Here is a 24169-nt window from a genome sequence, read left to right as displayed (position 1 = left end):
AAATTACTGAAGAAACGTTCAGGCGTTTGGGTATTTTATTCTATCTATGTAGGCTGTTTTTTTCTAAATGTATTTGAAAAACCACACAACTACAACTACATTTCATTGTGCTATCCCGATTTGATGATTATTGACTTCATATTTCCAATTATTTATTCCTTTTATAAAAAATGCACATCTAACAAGTAAAGTAAAATGTTAAAATGACCATGAAATTAAGTAATGAAAAAGTTGTTTTCGAATCTTCTGTCTTTATGTCACATAGTCATGTGAGGTCCAGCAAGGTAACTCCACTGTTCAGAGACCCCAAGCAAGTTTAAACAATTTATTAAAACACCAATTAAACAGGTGATTAAAAACACAACCACACATGCAGAAAGATAAAAACATCAAATGAGTATAAAAAACATGCAACATAAAAAGGGACCAAGTGATCTAAGTTTACAATAAAAACAAGATTCTCTGACATTTTTATCATGTGACGGGGAGTTTTTCTAAAATTTTTATGTTTAATTTCTACTTTCAATAATAGGTCTATTTTTTTCCATTTTTTTATTTTTACTAAAATTACTTCCATGCAGGGATTAAAGAAGCCCAAAGCAGTTTTCTTGTACAATAAAAAAGTTATATTTACATTAAGCAAAGTATTCTGTGTGTGTGACCTTAACATTTAACAAGGGTGATAAATGCAATTAGACATTTGCAAAAAAAAAAAAAAACAATTTTCTGGAAGTATTTATGTGTAGGATTTAGTGGCATCTAGTGGTGAAGTTACAGATTGCAAGCATCTGAACACCCCTCGTCTCACCCTCCCCCATAGTTGCCACTGAAACAAATACAAAGCGTGGAAGGCCCTCTCTAGAGTCAGTGTTTGGTTTGTCCCCTCTGGGCTACTGTACAAACGTGGCGGATTCCGTGGAAGAGTACCCGCTCTCTCTGTAGATTCTTAGTTTCAGGTGATTATACACTTATGAAAACATAATCATGAATATTATATTAATTTTCTGCCAATACACCCCCCTGAATCTTACACAGTGGACCTTTAAATCTGCATTGTTTGTAGCCATGTTTGCTGGCTCACAGTCGTCATCGTCTTCTTCACTGCTTTTTTGGCACTTTTCTGACGTATTACCATCAGTAAAAGTCAGTTTCAAATCTCCACAGGCTACCTTTAAGTTTTGTCTTTGTTTTTGTTCATTCATTTTTGGCCACTTGGGGGCAGTAAACATAAAAACAAGCACTGAATATCACCATCTAACAAGTTTAAGTTTCTAAAGCCATCTGTGCAGGGGACTAGTATTACCTGGAGACCTCTAGTAATTTTAGAGAAAAAATCATATTACCTGCCATATTTTGCCAAACACTGAGGTCATGTGTTAATATCAGTCCAATGTGAATCTGCATGTTGCAGGTTTGGTTGTTGTTTTTCTTTTTAAACATCTGTTTTCTGTTGTCAGACAGGGGAACAAGTAAGAAATTTGATTTGGGGTTTTAGCTTAACCATATTTATCAGTCATGACACTGTGACACACATTACAGTGAGTTGAACAACAGTCTCCACCAAGACTCCACCCACTGACATGGACACTATAAAGCAGTTGTATGTGCAGATTGGAGGCTAATCTATTTTCAAGATGAGGGGGCTCATATTACTCGGTTTGATGGGATTCATTCTCACAGCATCTGCTTACGACATGGTAAGACTGGGGATTTTACCCCAGATTTACTGATCTCAAAAGACCGAAAAGGATAGAACTTTAACTGCTAAAAACACTTCTGTAGTTTTTGTTGTATTCTCCATTACTTCAATGTCACTTTGCAAGCCTCAGACTTCTCATTTTAGTACAATTTATTCCAAGGGCTACAAATACATTTTATAATCTAGAACTGGTGAACATGCTGGTGAGGAGAAATGAAATGGGTTAATTTATTGATAATGTGGCTGCTTCCTTTAAAATCCAGTGTCAATGCCCTTACTATCCAAACACTATTATGACCTTGGATTAAAGCTTTGTTACCACTTTAAGTGGAAGTAGCCGAAAAATACATATACATGCATAGGGGAACTGTAACAAACTCCACCTACTATCGTGGATACTATAAAGCAGGTGTAGGTGTAGATAGGAGACTCATTTTTTCAAGATGAGAGGACTCATGCTGCTCCTGTTTGCCGGATTTACTCTAACAACCTCAAATCCTTCACCTACACCTACAACATTGGTACTGAAAAGGAAGTACTTTAACTGACTAGAAATACTAACTGCTAATGTCCTGTTGATTTCATTTCATTTCTCTTTTTCTTTTTCAATAACTTCGCCCTATAATTATCCTCATTCTAAATAACGTTCTTCTCTCTTACTTTGCAATAACTTAAGTGTTACTTTGCCTCAGATTTGTAGAAGCAAAGAAAGGCCTTAAAGATTCAACAAATTAATACCCAATTTGTTTAATTTTAATCACTACTTAACATTTAGTGTTCAAATTTAACTATTTCTGAACCTAATGTTGAAATTCAAATACTACTGTACTCGTATACCTGGAATATTTCATCACCTTACCTCAACTGTTGAAATTGAATTTCCTGATTGTGATCTTCAGGTTATGCATGTTTGAAGAAACATATTTCAAGTATATTTTTAACATTTACAGTAGGTCTCCAATATATGAAAAACTGTATTCAAGTTTCTTAAATCCATGTGGTCATTTTTTAAAGTAATAATTCAAGCTGCTCAAATTGGGTCACTGGCAGTTCGACAGATGAATAGAAAAATAAAGAAATTAAGCTTGAACATCGATGCTGCCAATGATCAATCCCATCATTCAATCCAATTAGGATTTAATGATGAAAAGTTAAACAGATTGTTTCCAGATTTTTTCTTTTATACGTATAAAACTCAAATTATACTGTAATTTCTCAGCTTCACATAGTTTGTTTGATGCTACCCTGAAGTCAACTAGTACAATTTAGTTTTTTCAAGAGTCAATCTAATTAAAACTAAACTAATTCTTTTTTTATTTCACAGCTTTATTTGAAATCCACTGTCAATGTTTTTGCACAATTTTACAAACCGATTAGAGTCAAATGGATACCAAACAAACGCTTTAGTTCCTTGGTTTGAGGTTATCTCATTTGAAATTTCAATTTTCAGTGGTTACTGGGAAGTAGAAGACCAATGAATGGTACGACTGGGTTTAACTCAACACCCAACACGACAAACAACGAAACAATGGTGAGTAGACTGTGGGAGAAAGATACTTCACTATTCTTAAAGAGTTTTTCAAAAGTCAAGGTATGGAAGAGGAGTTTGGCACTGAGTCTGTGGTAGTGCCCTTTTTATGTGACAGGTTAATTTATTGTTTATTTGTTAGAATTGTAGATTTCTACAGCTCTGAAATTTCTCTAGTTTTCATGTCTTAATCTGTATTTTTTTCTCCTAAACTGTCCGCACTGCCCAAACTTTAGTACCAAGTAATATATTCTTGTTTTACCTACATGACTTTTTACTTTGTATTTAACCTACAGAGGTGTGACTCACCCATAGGAGCCAACGTTAGCCCCTCATTTAGCATACTGCATATTAAATATTTTAAGACGGCTGATCCTGCTGATAGAAATGTAAAACATTAGTTGCAGAACTAGTCTTCCGATTAAAAACAATTTATTATGACAAAGAGCAGTGGGACCATTACTGTATATACAGGATATAAATATAGTGAGCAAATATAAGTAATTGACAGCACGCAGAGTTTCTTGGTTCTGTCAGTCTGATCCTCCAGTTTGATCCTGTCTTTATGACTTTCTGGTGTGTTAAGCAGGACTAAACGTGTATTTTATGTCTTTTATAAATGTTTTTAATTTTTAGGAATCAAAGAAGAAGCTGGAGTAAAGGCCTGAGTGTATGCTGCTATTTGTATAAAACAAGTTAATTTTCAGATTATTTTTTTGGCAGGTTTGTTTGAAGTCCAAAGTCGACGGTCTTGCAGGAAAATGCAAACAACCAGTTATCTCACTGAGTTAAAGTAAACATTTATATATTATTTGATTCAAGTGCAATGCCTTTTGTATTTCAGCATGCAGAGTTGAATCCAGAAAAGGTGGAGAGAAATCCGGTAGGTGGTCCTCATATAAACTTTAACATATGATTGAGTTTTTTGGGCAGGCTGGAGAAATAACAGCCTAATGTGACTTGTACACAAATTAAAAAACAAAGTGGTAGCATAAAAGAGTTTGACCTTTAGATGGATTTATCATTTTAATAAATATATATTGTTATATGATATGATATGTTATAGATCCTCATATTACTATAAAGTGTTGCTGATACTTTGCCCGTTCAGGAATGGGATGATGGCATTCGGGTGGCGATTAAAAATACCCTTGGGTTCAGACCACCTGCGAATGGAGAGGACACCGAGGTGAGAAAATGTTCACTCAAGGATAACAAAATACATAAATGGCACACTTAAATACATATACACCACAGTTTGTTTTGAGTTAATTCCATATACACAGTCCTGCCGCTGTAAATGTGTATTAATCCACAGCTGATGGTGCCCAACAAGACAACAAACAACAGCAGAAAGGCAGGCTGTGGTTTTGGTCTTTTTTATGGGATTTGTAACCAATATTTAGCTATATTTGAAACTTGAAAGGGGTTCAAAATATATTTTCTTGAAATACACTGTGAACTTGGACCAACTTCTGAGTTTAAAAATTAAGACACCGTTCATAAGTTCACTTTGTTTTTAAAGGCTGGAAATATTCAATCACAGTTTTACCAGTAACAAAAGGTGTTCCACAAGGGTCTCTTCTGGGCCCTCGCCTGTTTACAATTTATAGTGATCATGTGGTCTCTTCTCTAACATACCCATCTTTGTGCTGATGACCCCTTTCTGTATTTTTTGCTGACTCTGTACAACTTTCTAAAAAGTTTCTAAAACAAAAATAGGGTTGTTGCTTTGTTTTGTTTTTTTTGCCATTCACTGCCATTTCGTTATACAATCTTGTGTTTTTATAATGACAAATCAATCTTGAATCAATCAACAGTCGCCAACTATTCTGGAAGTGTCCTTCTTTTTAGATGAAAAAAAAAAAGATTTGCTAGTTTTCTAAGAAATGATCTGCAGAGTAATTGATAATGATTCAATCGTTAGCCTGTATTACAAATACCTATTCCTAGTTAGACTTTGTCTGAGTAAGCAATATCACATTTGCCAACAAATAAACCAGTTGGACTTTGATTTTAAACCAGAACTTAAGTTCACAGAACAAAAAGAACACTTTTTTAACTCCACCTACTGAACCAGAAACTATAAAGCAGGTGTACGAGATCAGAGGCTAATTTATATCCAAGATGAGAGGGCTTACAGTACTGTGCTTGGTGGGAATCATTCTCGCAGCCTCGGTAAGACAGCATGCTTAGATTATTGGATTTCCTGAAAAGGAAACAACTTTAATTGATTTAAAATAATTAACACTGCCATTGCTCTATATGTTTAATGTACTCTAACCCACTAAATAAAGTACATCACTTCGCTACTTATTTAGCAATAACTTGAACTTCTGCAACATGATTTGTGTTACCTGGAGCTTCCAGATATGTCAGATTTGGTGTGCTGTATATTTAACATTGTAGGATTATTTCGTTAACTAACAGGTAAGTGTTAAAAACAGGCTGCAGAACCAGACTTCAGATTTAAACAACCTTGTCTTAGATTAGGAATATTTTTTAAATGTCTTTTCCCCATGAATCTGTGATCATGAAACAGGCTCACTGATTATTTTGCTGCTTTGTTTGTAATCCTATGTCAATGACCTTGCTGAAACAAAATAAACAAAAACCCAAGGTCCTCTCTTTAGTCTAGGGTTGTATTTTGCTTTTTGTTTTTTATTCAAGGGCTATATATTTATTTTTCAGCTGCCTCAGGCAGATGCAGCGCCGGCTCCAACTCAGAAGTCAAACCCAATGGTAGGTGGAAAAAAGTGTCAGCAGGAGAAAGTGATTTTCATTCATTTTCAAGCCCCAACCAAGAGATCGTGTCATTAATGAAGGCTGACCACTGGCAGTAGTTACAGCATGGCATCATTCTGATGTAGTGTTAGCTCCGAGCTACAGATGGAGTTGCGCTGCCCCCGCTGTAGTTGTGGAGAGATATTGGTTACAAACGCAAAAAAACAAGTGTTATTTCAGACAGACAGATGAGATCTGTGAAATGACCAAATTATCTTCCAAGATTAAACTGCTTCTTGGTAACAGATAAAAAATAAATAAATAAATTAAATTAAATTATTGTTTTATTATTCTTAGAAATGATCATACATTTTGGAAGATTTAATCTCAGATTAATCAACATACTAACATTAGTTTTAGTGTAAATTTCTTACATTTTTTTTCTTTCTTTAGTCTGTCTGGACCCCGTTGGAAAATGGGGCTGGTCTTCGTCCTCCAAAAACTGACGGTAATGTGGAACAGGTAAGAACCTGGAATCAGCACTCACATTTTTGATATGATTTGTTGTGCGATCACAAATAATTTAAGATGTATATTTTATTTAATTGTTGGTCATCTTGTCCTTTCAGGAACAGCAAAAATGAAAGAAGACTGACAGCAGAGGAATGAACAGACAGTGACGGGTTTAAATTCTAACAGAGACAGAAATGCTGGTGTAACAGCCTTTTCAAATAAACATTTGAAGCCTGTTGTGTGAGAAGTTCTTTATTCGTTATTATTATTGGATAAAGGTCAAATGAAACATCTATTTTTTTCCAAAAAGAGCAGGAACCTTTGATAATGTATGCTTGCTTCGTCAAAATCAACACCTACTCTGACAAACTGAGACACCACGGGAATTCAGTAAGCAAGTATGGGAGAGATTTGGCAGGTTGACAAGTCTTGAGTTTACAAATGGACAACAACACCTAGACACTGTATAATTCTCCATTTTCAACGTTTAAAGATTCAGACAAGACTTAATTCACAAGGATCACTTTATTTTCTGTGTTAGACTCTTTTCTTTTCATCACAAATATTATCCAAGTCCACCCAAAGTTTCCCAGCAGGGATCAATGCTCCCCGACATCTTTTATGGAAAGGACAGAAACATAGAACACATTTCCAGTTCTTCTTCACCTTTCTAAACATAACTATGCTCTTAGTAAAAACCCATTTGATTTTAACCAGGCATACCACTGTTTTTGCAAGTGGATAGTACTCTGTTGGTTTGGGGACAGTTTGATTTTACAGACGAGTAGTTGCTGTCACTGTCTGGAAATTAAGTTATGCACAAGCAACAACCTGTTCTACACACCTGCAATGAGGGCTGACACAGCACATTTACTTATGAGGAAAAGCCTTGATAATAAAAAAAAGGAAGTGTTAAAACTGGGGTTGAAATGTACCACTTTACAACAAATTATGAAAAGGTGCAAACTCAATATGGCCTAACAACCTCAACTCATATGCTTTTAAAGTGGTTTCCTGTCTTTTATTTCTTGGTAATGTAACATCTGTGACCATCTGGTGTCAAACCACAGTAAAGCATTTGGTTTCGGATTAGAAACGAGCTTTAATTTCTATTTTGCAGAGAGCAAAATAAAGCAAGGGCAGCGAGATCAAACAGTGGATATGAAAGACAGTTAGTAGCTGTAATCATCAGGCAAACTACAACAGCACTACAAAAGGATTTTTTTTTTGTTTGTTTGTTTTTTTTGTCACAGAGTGGTGAGATCCAGAGGCAGTCAGCAGCCCGTGAGACAACAAGCACAGTTCTCTTCAGATGACACAGCAGTTTCTCTCTATCAGTAAGGCCACTTTATATAGAAATTCTAAATGAGGACCACAACCTATCGCTTCTTGTCCATAGATCTTTGCAGAGTGTCATCAACATGAAGAAAAAGAAAAACAAAGCTTCAAGTTTCTAAATTAAAGAGCCTGATGGCCAGCTTGTACATGGGGAGGGTTGGTGTTTGCCCCGTTCACCACCACAGCGGAGAGAGAGAAAGAGAGAGAAAAAAAAAAGAAGCTCAGTCCACATCGTCACCACCAGCTATATCGCTGAGGTAGTATCCCCAACTCGCGAAAGCCCCAACCGCAACTCAAAAACCACCCCAAAATACCAAGTGCGATTGGGTTATAACGATCTTGCAAAAAAATAGATATTTTCACAGAAGTTTGTAAAATCATCTTGCCTAAAGTTATCTTCGATCCTCTGTGGCTTTATCGAAGCAAGTTGAAGTCCAGAGAAAAGTTGCGCCACACAACTGCTGCTCTGAGCACAATCCACAAAGGACAACTAAGTCGTCTTTTGTTGCTGCTGCAGTGTTGTACGTTTGGGTGTATTTTGCTAATTCCTTTTCAATTGCTCCCTCTTTCAACAGCCCCTTCAGTTGCAGTCCTTCAGTTTTGCCGACCAAGTGTATGTAAAGTGTGTAGTTGATTTATTCAGAGGGAGTGTCACTGTATGTGCTGCAGAAGTGTTGCTGTGTATATGAGGCTGTGTGTGTGTTTGTGTGATGGTGGCAGGACTGCAGTCAACACAGCTGGAGTTCAGCTTCCTTCGAGGGGCTGGGCCGGACCGTGCTGAAGGGGCCAGGGGACGGAGGGGAGCGGCTCTACTTATCCCCAAGGATGGCGTACTGGTTATCAAGCTGCAACTGCTGCATAGAAGTGCCACTGCTCTCCTCTCTGCCACGGTTCCTGTGTTTCACAACCTCAAAGGTCTTCTCCATTTCTCTGTCCCTGAAACACAGCCATGTGTGGGATCAATTAAACTGCAACAAGAAACTATATAAAACTTACCAATTACCATTGAGCTCTACTCACTTGCGTGTCTCCACGTGCTTGGCGGTGGCCAGTAGAGATGGGAACTGTGCATCACTGAAGATCTCAGGAGGCCCCTGGGTGTGCACTCGTTTGGTGGTGGTCAGCCGAGCCCCTGGAGGGCGATATACCCCAGCAGGCTTCGATTCAGGCACCTCTTCCTCCTCTGCTATTAAAGAAAAGAATTAAAGAAACGACACCAGTTAGAAGAAATGATTTTTAGGGGCATTTATTTGATCAAAACACACCATAAGGAGGTTCACCGCTTCATAAGTGCTGCCTTGCCCTTGTATGCCTCTGTCAACCAGTCAAGTTGTAGTTTTCATCCGTCTGTACAGACTCATAAAATATCTAGTAAAGACTTAAAAGGAATTGAATTTAAAAAAAAAAAAGGTATTAAGTGTAAGTTTAGGTGAAATCAAAGCAATACTATATTGACATGTTTGAATCCAGTGAGAATTTGTGTCATAATTTGAATATAACTTCTTGGGTTATGGCTAAAAAACGTGTTTCGTCGGTCACAGTTATCTTGACTTTTGACCACGATTTTCTAATCAGTTCCTCCAAGTGGATGTTTTTGCCAAATTTGAAGGCATTTCCTCAAGGCATTCCTGACACGTGGCACAGAGGCTTAAAAATGTGTATGGCTTGGAACACATCGGAAAAATTAGCTGAGTCATAGGGTGCCATGACCCTACAATATCCCACAATTAGCTGATGTTGAAGCTGGTTTACTCACCCACAGGTGCAGCAGCAGCAGCAGGAGGCGGAGCAGCTCCAGACTTGTTCCAGGGACCGGACACTTTGTCTCCGCTGACCAGAATGATCTCTCCATCCTCACCAACCTCCTCCTTCTCATACTCCTCTTCCTCTTTCTCGTCACTAAAAAAACAGCCAGAAGACAGTTAAGATATGAACTCATGATGAGCTATGTCAGATTTTTTTCATAAAACAACTAAATATATTTGTTTGTTTAAGAGTGCATATTATTGGTATTTTTCACTAAAATCTACAATAGAAACTCTTCTATAAACTCACGATGGTGAAAATGAAAATGTGCATATTTACACTTAATATGTAACAGAGAATTGTATGTTGACAGTTTGAGCTGTGATTTTCAGTACCCTGATTGTATTACACCACAAGTCCTGTATCATAGCTTGATAATCTGACTTAATTGCTATTTTCAACATAACTGAAAGGCTGAAAATAAAAATAAAAAAATCTGGATTTGGATCATGATTAACCTCATCATGATGCATCATTACAAACTGAATCTGCCCCACAACCAATGCACAAAGGCAGCTTCGTAAAAACTATGTGTGCAGGAGAGTTTTCAACGCTTGCAAATACTGGAAGAAGTACAGTTCAGTCGGTGTTAAAAATATTTTTTGTGTTGGAAGGTGGGTGACCAGTCATAGGATCCTTACTGGCCCCCACTAGATGGTACCATCTAAGACATGCATCTTCTCATGTGGACATGGAGTAATTACAACCAAATATGTATATTTTCCCCTCACCTTATCTGTAAAGCTTGGAGACGAAGCCCGCTGTAGTCCACTTCTTTCTGCTCAAACTCTTTCCATTCCTCGTCCTCCTTGGCAGAAAGATGCATTAACTCTCAGTAAATTACAGTGATATTACATTCATTAATTCCCCGTAACTTACCCAAAGTGTAGCAGTATTTCTCTGGTAATACTTAATTTAGTGAGGCTCTTTTTTTTTTTTTTTTAAATGACATCTGCTCTCTAGCAAGGTATTCCCAAGAAATGGTTGCACATGCCATTTACAGTTTGGGTCAACGTTAACACACACACACCAGTGTGACAAGTTCTTTAACAGTATAAAATATCATTTAGCTTTGTCACAGAGTCATACCTTCAGGTCTGCTGAAGCTAAAGCCAGTCCACCCCGTTAAACCCAGTGACAAATGGCGGCTCGGCCTAGCTGGACAGCCACGATTCAAAGAGGAGAATGACAGCTTTCCCATGTGAACCAAGGCCACTGTCAGGATGTTAGCTAATACGTGGGCCTCAAGCGGTTACAATAAACTTATATTTCTGACGAGAAACGAAAGCTAATGTTGTGGAAAGCAGCAAAAAAACGGGTGTCGTGTCAAATTTTGTATCGCGTTACAATGTGTGCCAGATTAAACCATATGCTATGTTAGCTAGCAACCGGCGTTTTCTCGCTTCGTGTCAATTATAGTCAGCTAGCTTTTCCTTCATTAATTGGTGAAACGGTACAGAGCTGTCAGAAAACCGGAATAAATATGAGCAGGAAGCAGATTGTGACGGGGACGGGGGGGTACACAATTTGACACGACACCGGTAACTTGTATAAAGACGAGGAGGCAAAAAAGTTACCGAAGAAGAGCAGCGTCGTTCACTTACCTTTTCAATCTGCGTGTCTTGATTCTCGTTTTTCGCCGACTTTTCCTTCTCCCTCTTCGTCTTCTTCACCACAGCCGACGTGGGCCCGGCGGCGGACTCCTTGCCCTTTCCTTTCTCTTTCTTCTTCTTTTTATCCCGCTTGGCAAAGAAATCGTCCAGGCTCTTCTCTGGTGGTACATCCGCCATTTTCAAAGAGCAACGTTAACTAGTTGAGCTAACCGAGCAATGACAAATGTGAAAATTTGCTCTCGGGGAAAAAGAGTACAGTTATGTAGACGGGCCAAGAAGATGGAGTTTCTCCTTAAAGTGATGGTTTAACTTCTGTTACAGGCTGATAAAAATGTCCACCCTGGATCCCTGGCTCAAACGTTAGCTACCCTGTCAACCATGCCATGCACGGGCTATTTGACAAATCTGTACCGTGACCCGGAAGTACTTCGACCACGAGCCGGAAATACTACGAGCCTTACAAAATAAAATCACAGTATAAATCCAGTTTATAATATGCATCAGTCATATTTTAGTTTAGCTTTATCGTATTTGAATTTTGTCAGACCTTTAAAATTAAATAAAATCAACTCTTACTGAAATTCTTTGAAAAAAAAATTCTGTGCAATACATAACTATTGTTTGCAGCATTTATACTTTTAACCATTTTGCAATATTACTCGATATTACCCACAATGTAGTATTAGTATAGTACGATATATTTACATCTTTTTCTCGGAGTATTTCCATTTCTATATGTATGCTGCTCAAAATTGGTTAGGGTTAATGGAATAGGGATGCATATATGCATGTGTATGGATATGCAGTAAAAGTCAGATGAAATGTGTCGCATTATTTTTGGTGATCAAAAATATTCACAAAACACAACATTTAAATTCACATATGTCACAGAATAAACAATCAAGTGAAACACTAGAATATACCAATATCTCACATAAGTTTAATGCACATATACTTTTTAGATATCAGTCCTTCATATATTTTATTCTTACCTACACTTATGTCTTATAATCTTTCTCGATTTATATCTTCTTTATATCTATAGTGTGATATTTCTATTCTAGAAGGAGCAACTGTAACATGCCCAATTTCTCCTTCAAAGTTATTTCTGTTTCTGATCTATGTTTTATGACTTTTCAAATATAGTATATTTCTTCTTATTGATACATAAAAAGTAGTTATAATATGCCAGAAGTTGACAAAATTCAGTATAATGTATATAAATAAAAATAAGAGCTATATTATATCAATAGCTAAATGATAAGTTTTAGTTAATGAAAATTATAAAACTACACAGGAATAGACATACTGCTAGAAACGAGGCCAACAAAAATTTAATAAATGAGGAGAAGAATGATAAAATAAATTAAAATTGTGAATGTTAAGGACTGTCTTTTACATTAGTATGTGAAAAGAAGGTAGTTGTGTGTACAGTATTTAAAAAAAAAAAAAAAACACCATGGCTGACACCTGTATACAAGTATACACCATAAGTCGGCGTACAAACCAAGAAGAAATAATAGTGCAAAGAAATAAAGGATAAATACGTGATCAAATGAGTTCAGTCATAGTCACACCAGTCGTAATCAGTCATATAGTGTCAATAACCCTGTTACACACTTAAAACTGTAACTTTTATATTTACAGCGTAAAATACACCATCCGCCATCCATCATAAATCATCCATCACTATCAAATATAAATCCTGCATCCATGGCACAAAACCACCTATATCATGTATATATGTACATCCATCCATCCATCCATCCATCCATCCATCCATCCATCCACCCATTATCTGTAACAGCTTATCTTTTGCAAGGTCACTTGGGGCTGGAACTGATCCCAGCTGACATTGTGTGAGCGGCAGCGTACACCCATGACAGGTCGCCAGTTCGTAGCAGGGCTGACATACATTCAATACATAAATATATCTTTGCACTTTTTGTAACCCTTTGTTTACAATTTACAGAAACACTTGACTTGTATATATTGTATTGTTTTCTGTCATATATGCACATATTTTTCACCTAATGGTGTATACATAATAGTTCAATGTTTAACTTTACATAACTTTTTTCAGCTTTGTTGTTCTTGTCTTGAACTGTATGTCGATTTCCGTCTTTCCTGAAAATGTTTGTGGAACTGTGTATAAGAACAATGGGAGCCAACAGAGTCAGATTTCTTGTATGGGTCCACATACTTGACCAATAAAAAAATGACTACTTTCCACTATCTGACTATGATACCTATGATACGATACAACTTTGTCAGCTTATACTAACATTCATTTTGCATCCTTAGGCAACTCCTCTCAAAAAGTTTACATACAGTCAAACATATGGCACACATTCATAAAAGCACATTAAACAGTCATGACCATGAAACATATCACATAATATTCCCAAATCCAGGTATTATTTAGCAACACACTGGTTTTGGTTTAGCAACAGGATAGACTGAAAGAACTCTTCAGCCTGTTGTGTTTAAATGGCGGGACTCTGAATCCCTTTATTTTGATTTAAAATTTAGACTTTTGATTTATCATCTCATAATTTCAGCTTTAAGTCATGGTTGAGTATCTTAGCATTTTGACTTTCAAACTTTTTTCTCTAATTATTGGGTTTCCATATTAACGTGCCTATCTGAACACCAAAACATATTGCTGCACACTATTGTTGTAATTTTCTTTTATATTGTGTTAGATATTTCAGTTTGTGTCAGGTTGACTGGAAGTGATGGTGGCTATACAGTATGGCAGACCTCCACCAGAAGCCTCAGCTGTCGTCTTACGCTCTGTTAAAGACATACTGAGTCATAACTTTTGACTTAATGATTTCATATTTAATCATTTTGAGTTACCTCATGTCTTTCTTCCCTGGCAGAATTGGGTTTTATTATTATTATTATTATTATTATTATTATTATTATTATTAATGTACACATGCTCTGAACCTATGTTGCATTTAATTGTATTATCTTTTATTTTGTATTAAATATTTACATTTTTGCAACTTTAAATGGCTCAAAACTGTTGCATGGATCTCAAAAGAATTTCTCAAGGATAATTGTTTTACTCTCTTAATGTTTTTGTTTGTTTTTCTTTTAAATTTTTTGGACCAAATTCTCTGCATGCTCATAGAGCAACTTGAGTGGAGTGGATGCATGATGAAATCGTTTACAACTCTATTTAGAGGGACTAAAATATTAATCAGCTCTTACACATTCATTTTTGACTGAAAATAACCTCCACAAAATGTATGTTTTTTAAACAGAAGAGACTTTGAACTCCTGCAGTACTGCCTCTTTGGAAATCTATTTGGACAACTTGCAAAATGGCAAGTGGCCTTTAGCCGAATTTATAAAGAATTTCAAATGTGGGCACAAAATAGACACTGTCACGTCATGTTTTGCCAGATTTGAAGAGGCTTCAAATTAAGCCTCTTCTTGGCAGTGAAGCAGGCTTGTAAACAGATTATTGAACTGGTGTTGTGTTCCCAGAGCTGGAGGTCACTTGACCAGATGCAGCACTGGTGCACAAAGAAAAAATTCCAGCACACTGCATCAATGGATGTGCTGTGGTCGGCGGGACTGTTTACAGCTCTGTTATAGTAAACCAGAATGGTAAAGTAAAGGAAATGTCTGTTTGTTACACATTGTTTTAAAGAGGATAAATGAGATAAACGGATCAGTCAGTGTGTTTTTTTCTTTGTTTTATTGCTCAGCAGTAAAAAGTACAGTGTATACTACAGTACAAAAAATACATAATGTTGAACACTGCTCCATCGTGCCACTGAACGTTTTGTAAAATATCCACTTTTGAGCGTGCAAAACAAGAAGCCCAGCTGTGAGCATCCAATGCAGGAAATATCAATATGTTTAACCGTGTCATTCAGCATCACCGTTTGAATCGGTGATTTCAGAACAACGTCTCACAAATTGCGGAAAATCTTTAGCGACGATAGAGGCAGGCAGCATCGATTATTGAAGAAAACTGCAGCGATGCAAAGTGAAACAGATGATAGAAGGACCACAGGTTCAGTGATCAAACAAAATATTCAAACACTGCCTCTGTATGTGCTCACAGTAAATATTCAGCATTGGTTATTTATCTCAGTGTATTTATTGGTCAACATATTCGACATCCTCTAACACGCATTATGTGGTCCAGCAACTAACTCACAATCATTCAACATTTCGACAAACACAGTTTGCATTGATGGACAAACACAGTATTGATGGAGGGAGACATTTACAGTAGCAAGGTTGGTCTAAATGTTTCCTACAGCACTGAGAAACTCTCTCAAACTGGGATATAACCAGTAGCCACTCCACAAGACAGACAGACACACACAGAGGCACAAACAGACACACACAGAGAAACGGATAAAACTGAGCTCAAAGTGATTCTTGTTTGATTTAAAGTAACAGTGATATTTGGTTGAGGGGGCAGCGCATTTCAACTCATCCGTCCACACTTCACTGCACGCTCGCGCAGTATGCTAACATGCACAAACAGGGCACTCGCACACACGCATACTGATATATAAAGGGCCAACATAAGGAATTAAGACATCTATGTGGTCCCTCTTTAGAGAAGCTGGTGACACATGAGGGGGAAAACCATTTTAATCAGTCAGAACTGCAGGATATAGACCCTCAATCACACAGAGATTCTGCTCAACTCAACCTTAAAATCAGGCCCTGTATTTATTAAACTGCTAAAAGTCAAATTTTGGCCTCAAGTGAGAGTAAAAATCCTTCATTAATACTCACAAATTTTGGAGTAAAAGCTATATATGAAATTTCTCATGCCTTAACAATGCTTTTAAATTTAAGAACTCCAGAAATATCAGAGGTGCAAACAAGGCGGCGATGGTTTTTGTATACATCTATCAAACTATCCTATCCCGTACACTAAATTCTTCCTTTAAAATGATTACCAGTCGTGACAGCGAGCAGCTAGTATTGGCTTCCTCTGTGAGTCTTTGCATGTGTGTCCTCATGGCAAAGTGTGGTCCTGGGCGCCTATTGTAGCAGGAACTATCAGAGAAGCCGTTTTGAGTACTTCACTAGGTGTTTACATGTCTGTGGAAAGATTTTGTCACTGTGATAGCATCACCACTGTGCAAGATGCAGTAACAGGTGTGGAGTTGAAATCAAAATGAAGGCTGACTTTGATGATTCACGTCATCCGACCAAGGTGGTCAGACGTAGAGAAGTCGGAAAGGGTCCATTCCCCCCTACTTTACGCCAATGGCTCACGTTTTTTTTTAAGTTGCAGAGCACTGTATGCCAGTTTAAACATCCCCAAACACTCTTGTATTGTTTTCACCTTGTCTGTCCTTCTGTCGTCAGTCTGTCTGCCTGTCAACAGATTTGTAAACGAAACTTTACAGGTATCTAGTTTCTCTGATGTACCTTGTATACCAGCATCAGAATGTTTGCTGTGAACATTTTGTCTCCATTGTATTCAGTTTCCTTTAATTCAATCCTTATTTAAAAATTTTTTAAACTGCTTTAAACCTGCAATAACTATTTCTTTTGGCCACTTGGGGGCAGCGGAAACAGGCTGACATATAATCAGCTTTAAAAACAAGATTGAACAGAGCAGATGTACAGTAGAGAAAATCGGTGTTTCTGATTTGCTGTTCCTGCTCGGGGCATAAATGTGATTGGTCATGTGAAGTTTGCTCAGTTTCATAAATACGGGCCCTGATCTCACAAACAGTAAATCTCTGTTTCCCCCTCAAGTACATAGGTGCTTTATTCAAGTTCAACAGGCTATAAGTATTTTGGGATTGACTGATTTAAAGGAAAAAAAACAACAACAAAAAAACAAAGACAGCTTTAATGTTTTTCATAGCACTCTCTTTCTCTAAAGCAGACTTCATGTGGCAACATCCACAGTGCACTCACTGTCAAGCCACTGTAATGAAAACAAAACCACATATACTCTGTATTTTATAAAGACAATAAAAACCTTTTATCACAATTAAGCCTTTTTTTTTGTAGAAAATGTACATCAGAAAAATATGCGGTGGCATTCTCATAGTAAATAGTGTCTTGTTTACATCGCTTCTTCTTTCTGGTTGCTCTTTGTGTTCTGTCATATACAGTATAAAGTCAAAGTCTCTGGATATTTACCACATATATAAAATAGACAACAACAGCAGGGGGAGTCGAAGAGGAGTCTCTCTCTTTTCCTGTCTCTAGATGGCAGACGCTTTGTCTCTGTTGATGAAGAGGGTCTCCTGGCAGAAAGGGTTAACCAGGACCACGCTGCTGCCACTGTAGTCTCCATTAGGCGGTAGACAGGTGTCATGCTCCTGCGAATGCACACACACATTAAAAAATGTTAGCGCAGGAGGGCTAACTGTGAAACAACAGCTGTGATTCATGATTCAGGGATCAGCATTAGGGCTGCAGTCTATGCATCTACTCTACAGGCGATGAGCAGAATAAAATATTGGTTTGGTCCACCCTGGGGCTTTTAAGGAGATGGTGAACGAAGATTTCTGAGAAAGCTAGATGAGAGGAGATACAAAGGGAGCGGAGGGGAAGATGTAAAAGCTTCACAAAGGGATGGATGACTAAGAAGAAACTTAATGAAGGGGGATGTAGAAATGGTTGTTGATGGTGAGTCAGCAGTAATGAGGCAGTGCTGGAGGAGGGAGGTGTGAAAAACAAAATGTTTTACAGCAGGAATCAGGCCATTTCATCAGCACGATCCAATCAAGTCAGTCATTTATAGGCTCATGATCATTTTCTCCCAGAGCACTGTCATTTACCTAAAGCGCCGGGGAAGCTATATGAGGCTGCTGCTCTACAGAGACAAAACAACACCTGGGTGTCACCAGGGGCATCCCACACATGATCCAACCTCAGCTTCCCTCTCCTGACGCCGCCACCAACAGGCGGCAGAGGAACGCAAATTGAGCGGTGGAGGAGGAATAAAAAAAAGGAGACACACAGTGAAATGGTCACTGGAGAGAAGGTGACATAAAACATGCAAACAGAACAAAGCACAATGATGTGGGAATGAAGGGGAGGTGGATGGCAAAATTGAAATATACCATTGTTATATACTGGAATCTCCACCAGATGGTGCTATATAGCATCTTTTTATGGTCATCTTTTTATCACTATAATACAACGCAAATATCATATGAAAATTGGCAGAATATACAAGGGAGCGCCAAAGAAATCACGGAGAAGAACGTGAACTATATTACGATATTTCTGTAAAAAAAAGACTACCAGTAGAAGTACTGATTCTTTACTCAATGTATTAAAGTATCCCTCTGAAGGACATTTCTATCAGCCATTTCTGTGCAAAGCGAACTGAACCTCACGTCATATTATTACACACGAAAGACAATTTAACCTTAAGGTGGAATCAGTAGGATTTGTTTGAGCTGCTCGTAAACACACCAGAAAGGTAGCCGAGTCTCATTCACAGGATGCCAAATACACAAAATTTTGTGTTGGTAAAGCTTTCGAGCACAGCAACAAAGTGAGAGAATAAGAAAATACAGACACAGGGCTGCAGGGCCTGTGCAGATACAAGACACTAACATGCCTTGTTTCCCCATTCCAGTCTTTTTCCATCTTGTCATGTCTTTTTTGAAAATGCAAGGAGCAGAAAGTACAGATATTTGTGTTAAAATGTAGGGAGTAAATGTAAAGAGCTGTCAGAAAAATAAATACTGAAGTACAGATACCTAAAATCTACCTAAAAAGTACATAAAATAAAGTTTACTATTATTATATTTCTTTAAAACGTGGTATCTATAATCCTAAACAGAATAATCCTGACATTTTTTTTTTCTAGAGGAAAATTTCTCACGATTTTTGCCCCAAACAGTAATTTTTGAAAATATGTAATGTAAAAACTGTATTATGTGTGTCATCATCTCATGTAAACAAATCATCATGTTACAAAATGCTTCAAATTCCCACAAATTCCCTGTTCATTCTCATAAAAGCTGCTCCACTGTGCATGAAGCCAAAGTGGGGACCACTAGCTGCACGGCTAACTGAGCTAATTAGCTAACAGCGGCTACAGTTAGAAGCAGTCAGTGGTTACTCCGATGATATGCTGCTCCTTATTTGCTCAGAGTATGAATTCGACAGGTGGCCAATTCTTGCATACTGCACCTTCAAAAGCCAAAAGTATACATTCATAATAATAATAATAATAATAATAATAATGTACTGATAGGATAACACTTCCACGTACTAACAAGTAATCTTAATAGATAGCCTGCAGAGAAATTCTCTTTTTGCTTTTTCCCAGTAGCATCCCTGTAAATCCTCGTAATACAGTGTCATGCTCAAGTGCACTTCAGCCGGCCTCGAGGCTTGCTGACAGGAGAGATTGGGCATCTTGTTGTTTCCATACTCATTAAAACCATTCTGCTGACTGATAGTGAAACATCAAGTAAATGTCCCTCTCCCCACTTCTGCGTGCAGTGCTGTACAGTAATAGAGTCAGTGTGCCAGTAGTTTGTACCTCACTCTCCAGAGTGTGTATCTCTCTGGGCAGCTCCACAGCGTGCCTGCTGAAGTAGTCCATGGTGATGGCGTTGTTCCAGTAGCTGAGGTTGTTCTCCTGACTTGACGACTTCTTCTTCCTCCTCATACAGCACACCGTCAAAAGCACAGCTAGAGCAGGCGGAGACGGGGGGAGAGGAGGGTTAGCACAGAGACTGGAGGAGCTGCTGTTGCTTCAAATAGGCTCTGAAAGCACCCACGCTACAGTAGGTGCTCAGGTGGAGGCTGTCATGTTTCACGTCAACATGCCACGGATGGAGGAAATTGTGGATGAAAAGAAAAAAATTCACACTAAAATGCTGTTAGAAATGGCTACTGGTGCTGTGCCTTGGAGTGATTTTGTGAAATAGATCTAAGCGAGTGAAAATCTCCCCTATCAGTTTGACCTCATTTATGCTTCGAGCACTTCAGAAGACTTAGGTGGAGCGGTGGTCATCCCGCATTTGGAATCATGAAAGAAATTTATATTATCAAAGGGGAAGAAATTCTTCTCCATCAGACCAAAATGCAAAAAATCATGTTTTGCCTGAGGTGCAGCTCTACTGCTCGCTGAGAAAAAAAACTCTCCCTCCCTCCTGTTATTTTGGAATTGCACTCTCTCCAACTTAATGCAACAAGATCAAGCCCTGCAGGGTGTCTGGGGGCTTTCAAAAGGCATTCTAAGAAATGAGGGAAATCACATACTGAGGTGAGTCTTAACCCGGAAAAGTTGAAGTAAAGTGAGGGTATGAAATGAGTAAATCACCACATTTCATTGCAAAATAACTCGACTGTGACCTCGAGTGAAATACTTGGCTTGAGATTGATTGAACACCATCACGTCTGTCTGTTAAATCTGAAGCTACAGCTAACAGCCAGTTAGCAAGGGGAAACAGCTAGCCTGGCTTTAACCAAAGGTAACAAAATCTGCCTACGAGCACCTCCAAAGCTCATTTATTAATACCTTGTTTGTAACCTGTTTATTTAGAGGGTAAGGGTTTTACTTAAGGTTTTAAGGGCTTTTTTAAGGATAGGTGTTGGGGAGTACTACTGCATGTGTGGAAAAAGTAGTATAAAGCCTTTTGTGGCTCTAGAGGAAGCTGCATGTGATCTGAAATATTGCATTCTGTGATGTCTGTCAGTGGCTAAATTGCAATGTGGGTGTGGAGGCTGTCCCTTGTTTGGATCAAAATCGACACAGCATAACCAGAGATATCACCTTTTTTATTCTACGCATTCTTCTTCCGCTCGAAAACCTGCCTACATTACCCACAATGCAACTTAGCCACTGAGTGACATCACTGGAGGCAATTTATCAGATTACATGCAGCTTCCTCTGGAGCCGCAAAAAGCTTTGGACTACTTTTTTCTCAAGTGCAGCAGAAAACACTGCTCCTGAAACGACTTGTCAGCAGTCCCGCCTTTAATTCTGTGACTTTGTGACATCACACTATGTCACCACATTACACATTTGCATAAATTCTGCCTGGCAGCTAGTTTGGCACAGAAGTATTAATCTAGCAAAGCTGCTCTGTTGTTGTTAGTGGTGCTGGCTCGGACGTGTGCAGATTGACCAATAAGCGGAGACTGGGGTAGTTAAAGAGACGGGAGCTAAAACAGAGCATTCCAGACATAAAAAAAAATGATTTGTGAGCATTAGAGCATGAAAACCTATTCTAGTAGAACCGAAAACAAAATTATGAACATGAAAATGAGGATAATATGTCCCCCTTAAGGCAAGGTCAGCCAAACTCCAAGTAGGTCACATTCATTAATTCCACCTTTTTCAAGCTGCTCTGACATTACTTACAACATGACGACACAGGCACACTGATGGCCAGCACGATCCAGACAATGTCCATCCTGCTCAAGCAGATGGTCATGCGGGATGGCGGGGAGTCGACAGTGGGGCCTGAGCTGTTGCCAGGCGTCCAGGGGTCCTGGGTAGTGGCAGGCACCTGCCTGTTCAGGAAGTTCCCGTTGGCTGTGGAGAGGGGCTCCGAGCCGTTCCCCTGAGCAGACGCCTCGTCGGCTGAGCTGCTGTTGGAGATCAGCCCACCATATGCAGTTACATTTCCCAACCAGTGTCCGTGAGGGGCATTGTCTGTGCCGTTACCTTGGACAACCTCCTCAGTGGTGGTCTCGTTGGGTGCAGTGTGGTTGCTTGGGATGATTGTTGGATCCTGTGTGTTGAGCTCAGTGGACAGGGCTTGAGTGGCCACAGTGGAAGTTAGATTCTCTGGCGGGCTCACGACTGGAGCGACAGATGCAACCGTTGTCTCTACCACCAGTTCTTGAGTGGGGGGCTCGTTCGCTCCATGCACCTCCCTCAGAGTGATGGTGTGGTGTGCATGCTCCCTGAGTTTCAGGCCTAGTGCGGGGTCAGCATCCTTTGACAAAGAAGAAAGGGAGGACTGCTTGAGATCTGGAACGTCCTGCCAGCTGGGGTCAGTGGATTCCTCCACAGACAACTTCTGAGGCTCCACGTGGTGTGCAGCGAGTGTATCTCCTCTGTCTGATCCAGAGCTGGACAGAAGAGCCAGGGGGTTTGGAGCGCCTCTGGCAGAAGAGTCCACGTCTATATTTGGGACCGCTGTGCTGCTGCTGCTGGCCTGGTTAGTGCTGACAGTAATTGGGTTATGGACTTGAGGTACCCTGACCAATTTGTGCATGTGGCCTTGGTTTACAATATCAGAGCTCGGCTCCTGGGGCCGATTCACATGACTTTCAGTGCTCACAGTGTTCGGGGTGACAGCATTTGTGTCATGAATGGGAGGAAGCAAGGCAAAAGGGTGGAGGGCGGCAGTAGGGAGGATAATGTCTGAGGGCTGAGTGCCTCCTTTGGGTGACCATTCCCCGCTACTGGAGCCTTCCTGATGCCAGTCCGAGTGGAGAGGTACGGGGGCTGACAGGGGGCTGCTGTGGGCGGCTGCCATGTGGACAGGATCCTGGGATGTCTGGCTGAGATACAGCTCCTGTGCTGATGACACCAGTCCTACTGACAGTGCTAGGAATGCTAGAACACCTGCAGAGAAAGAGAGAGAAAGCTGGTGATTAGCACATGATGACATAGAAAATCCTTTTAGCTTTCTGCAACGCAAAGCCAGAGAGAGCGCAGAGCCGCGGCTGAAATTGACTGCTCAGGTGTTCAGAAGAGCCTTGTCTTGCATTCATTATGCTCCTCAGCCTTTTCATCTACTGAACCGCTGAGTCACTCATCTAGTTTAACTAGTTATTTACTGCATTATTCACTGGACGAGTTTCACCATGCAGCTGGGACTTGGAAGATGTCTGTCTTTAGATGCAGAGTTCCAACAATTCTGCTTTGTTATTTTGCTGAAAAATTCAAGGAGCTCAGTCTTCACCGAGGTGATAGAACAACAAACGTTTATTTGATTCTAATCTCTAGATAACACTGAAAGTAGGTAATTTAGTGTGTCTGTCAAAACATCTTGTATTCCCTGACGCAAGTATAAAAAGGATTAGATATATTCATACATTTTTAATGAAATTTTAAGAGTTTTAGCTTTGATTGATTTCAGTGCATTAAAATAAGGTGTCTTTGCAGGAATGAGTCCAAAAACTCAGAAATCCGTTCGCATTTAAGCACTTCCGGTTCCCTCGTTTCGAAGTCAACTGGGTTTTTTTTTTTAATGGGATTTCAGTTAACCACCTGAAATTTAACGGAAAACCTATTTGAAAAAACCCAGTGACTTCGAGACGAGGGAACCATAGGTATGAAATTGAACCATAGGTATGAAATTGAACATTATTTCCAGGTTTTCGGACTCATTCCTGCAGCACTCTTTAGTATCCTGTTGTTGGAAGCTTAGTGGTGTTGATGTTGAAGTCATACGACCACGGTGTAGTTTGTGTGTAGCCTAATGTTAGCGATTGCATTTATGCATACATTTCTGTTTGCCACAGAGCTTATTTTCTGCAATCATCTAAAATCAAACTGAAAAATCCTATACACGTTTTGTCGAGGGAACCAGGGCGATGCTAACTTTAGAGTTAGCTTATAAAAAATACGTCATCCCTGCAGCACTCTGTTAAGATCGAGCCATGGACGCATCAGTCGAGTGAATAAATACGTGAATAAATAAAAACACAATTATCAAATGAAAATGCATTTCAACTGGTTCCTGCACAATTGGACACAAAATGATTTGTAAAGATATCTTTACAGTGACAGAGCGTCAAAATAACCCACTTAACATGCTAAAGGCATCTCAGAGAGCCTGACAGATTCACTTTCCCGAGCTCAATCCCATAAGGAGGCTGAGTAGTGACAAGTCATTAGCAGGTGCCTGCAGGGAATATCGGTCCTATTATGTTATCCAGACAGCAAGAAAGTCATAGAGGGAGGAACGTGCAAAGGCTTATTAATTTCCCCTTTGCTCCCTCCCCTGC

General features: G+C 39.1%; 3 protein-coding genes across 11 annotated transcripts in view; 1 reads left to right on the top strand and 2 right to left on the bottom strand.

The window, feature by feature from the left end:
* Positions 1–1591: 1591 nt before the first annotated feature.
* On the top strand, positions 1592–6700 carry LOC141014617 (uncharacterized). Of its 3 annotated transcripts, none has more exons than XM_073488482.1 (7): positions 1592–1697; positions 3150–3230; positions 4072–4110; positions 4339–4416; positions 5919–5969; positions 6405–6473; positions 6581–6700. In XM_073488482.1, exons 1-7 carry the CDS (start codon positions 1635–1637, stop codon positions 6593–6595), a joined length of 396 nt encoding a protein of 131 aa, XP_073344583.1. In that variant the 5' UTR covers positions 1592–1634; the 3' UTR covers positions 6596–6700. The 3 variants fall into 3 exon arrangements, 2 of the variants coding, with proteins under 2 accessions (XP_073344583.1, XP_073344581.1); XM_073488480.1 differs by lacking the exon at positions 1592–1697 and adding an exon at positions 2003–2220; XR_012180504.1 differs by lacking the exons at positions 1592–1697; positions 3150–3230; positions 4072–4110; positions 4339–4416 and adding an exon at positions 5306–5405.
* Positions 6701–6974: 274 nt separating this feature from the next.
* cdv3 (carnitine deficiency-associated gene expressed in ventricle 3) lies at positions 6975–11592 on the bottom strand. Of its 4 annotated transcripts, none has more exons than XM_073488477.1 (5): positions 11213–11592; positions 10340–10413; positions 9559–9701; positions 8823–8985; positions 6975–8738 (listed from the first exon to the last, which is right to left on the bottom strand). In XM_073488477.1, exons 1-5 carry the CDS (start codon positions 11396–11398, stop codon positions 8612–8614), a joined length of 693 nt encoding a protein of 230 aa, XP_073344578.1. In that variant the 5' UTR covers positions 11399–11592; the 3' UTR covers positions 6975–8611. The 4 variants fall into 4 exon arrangements, with proteins under 4 accessions (XP_073344578.1, XP_073344575.1, XP_073344577.1 ...); XM_073488474.1 differs by having other exon boundaries at positions 8519–8738; positions 8823–8988; positions 10340–10416; positions 11213–11496; XM_073488476.1 differs by having other exon boundaries at positions 8519–8738; positions 10340–10416; positions 11213–11496.
* A 3325-nt stretch (positions 11593–14917) lies between these two features.
* The window catches only part of tmem108 (transmembrane protein 108), a 49279-nt gene continuing 40027 nt past the window's right edge, over positions 14918–24169 (bottom strand). For all 4 annotated transcript variants that reach the window (XM_073488779.1, XM_073488781.1, XM_073488780.1 and 1 more), the window contains exons 3-5: positions 21567–22781; positions 19737–19888; positions 14918–17550 (exon numbers count right to left, since the gene is read on the bottom strand). In XM_073488779.1, coding sequence (XP_073344880.1) covers positions 17434–17550; positions 19737–19888; positions 21567–22781 — 1484 coding nt within the window. In that variant the 3' untranslated portion in view covers positions 14918–17433. The remainder of the gene's footprint in view (positions 17551–19736; positions 19889–21566; positions 22782–24169) is intronic.

Source organism: Pagrus major, chromosome 19 (assembly GCF_040436345.1).
Source record: "Pagrus major chromosome 19, Pma_NU_1.0".
In the NCBI taxonomy this organism is placed as follows: domain Eukaryota; kingdom Metazoa; phylum Chordata; class Actinopteri; order Spariformes; family Sparidae; genus Pagrus; species Pagrus major.
The sequence above is the reverse complement of the archived record's forward strand: the minus strand, read 5'-3'. Positions and strand labels throughout refer to the sequence as shown.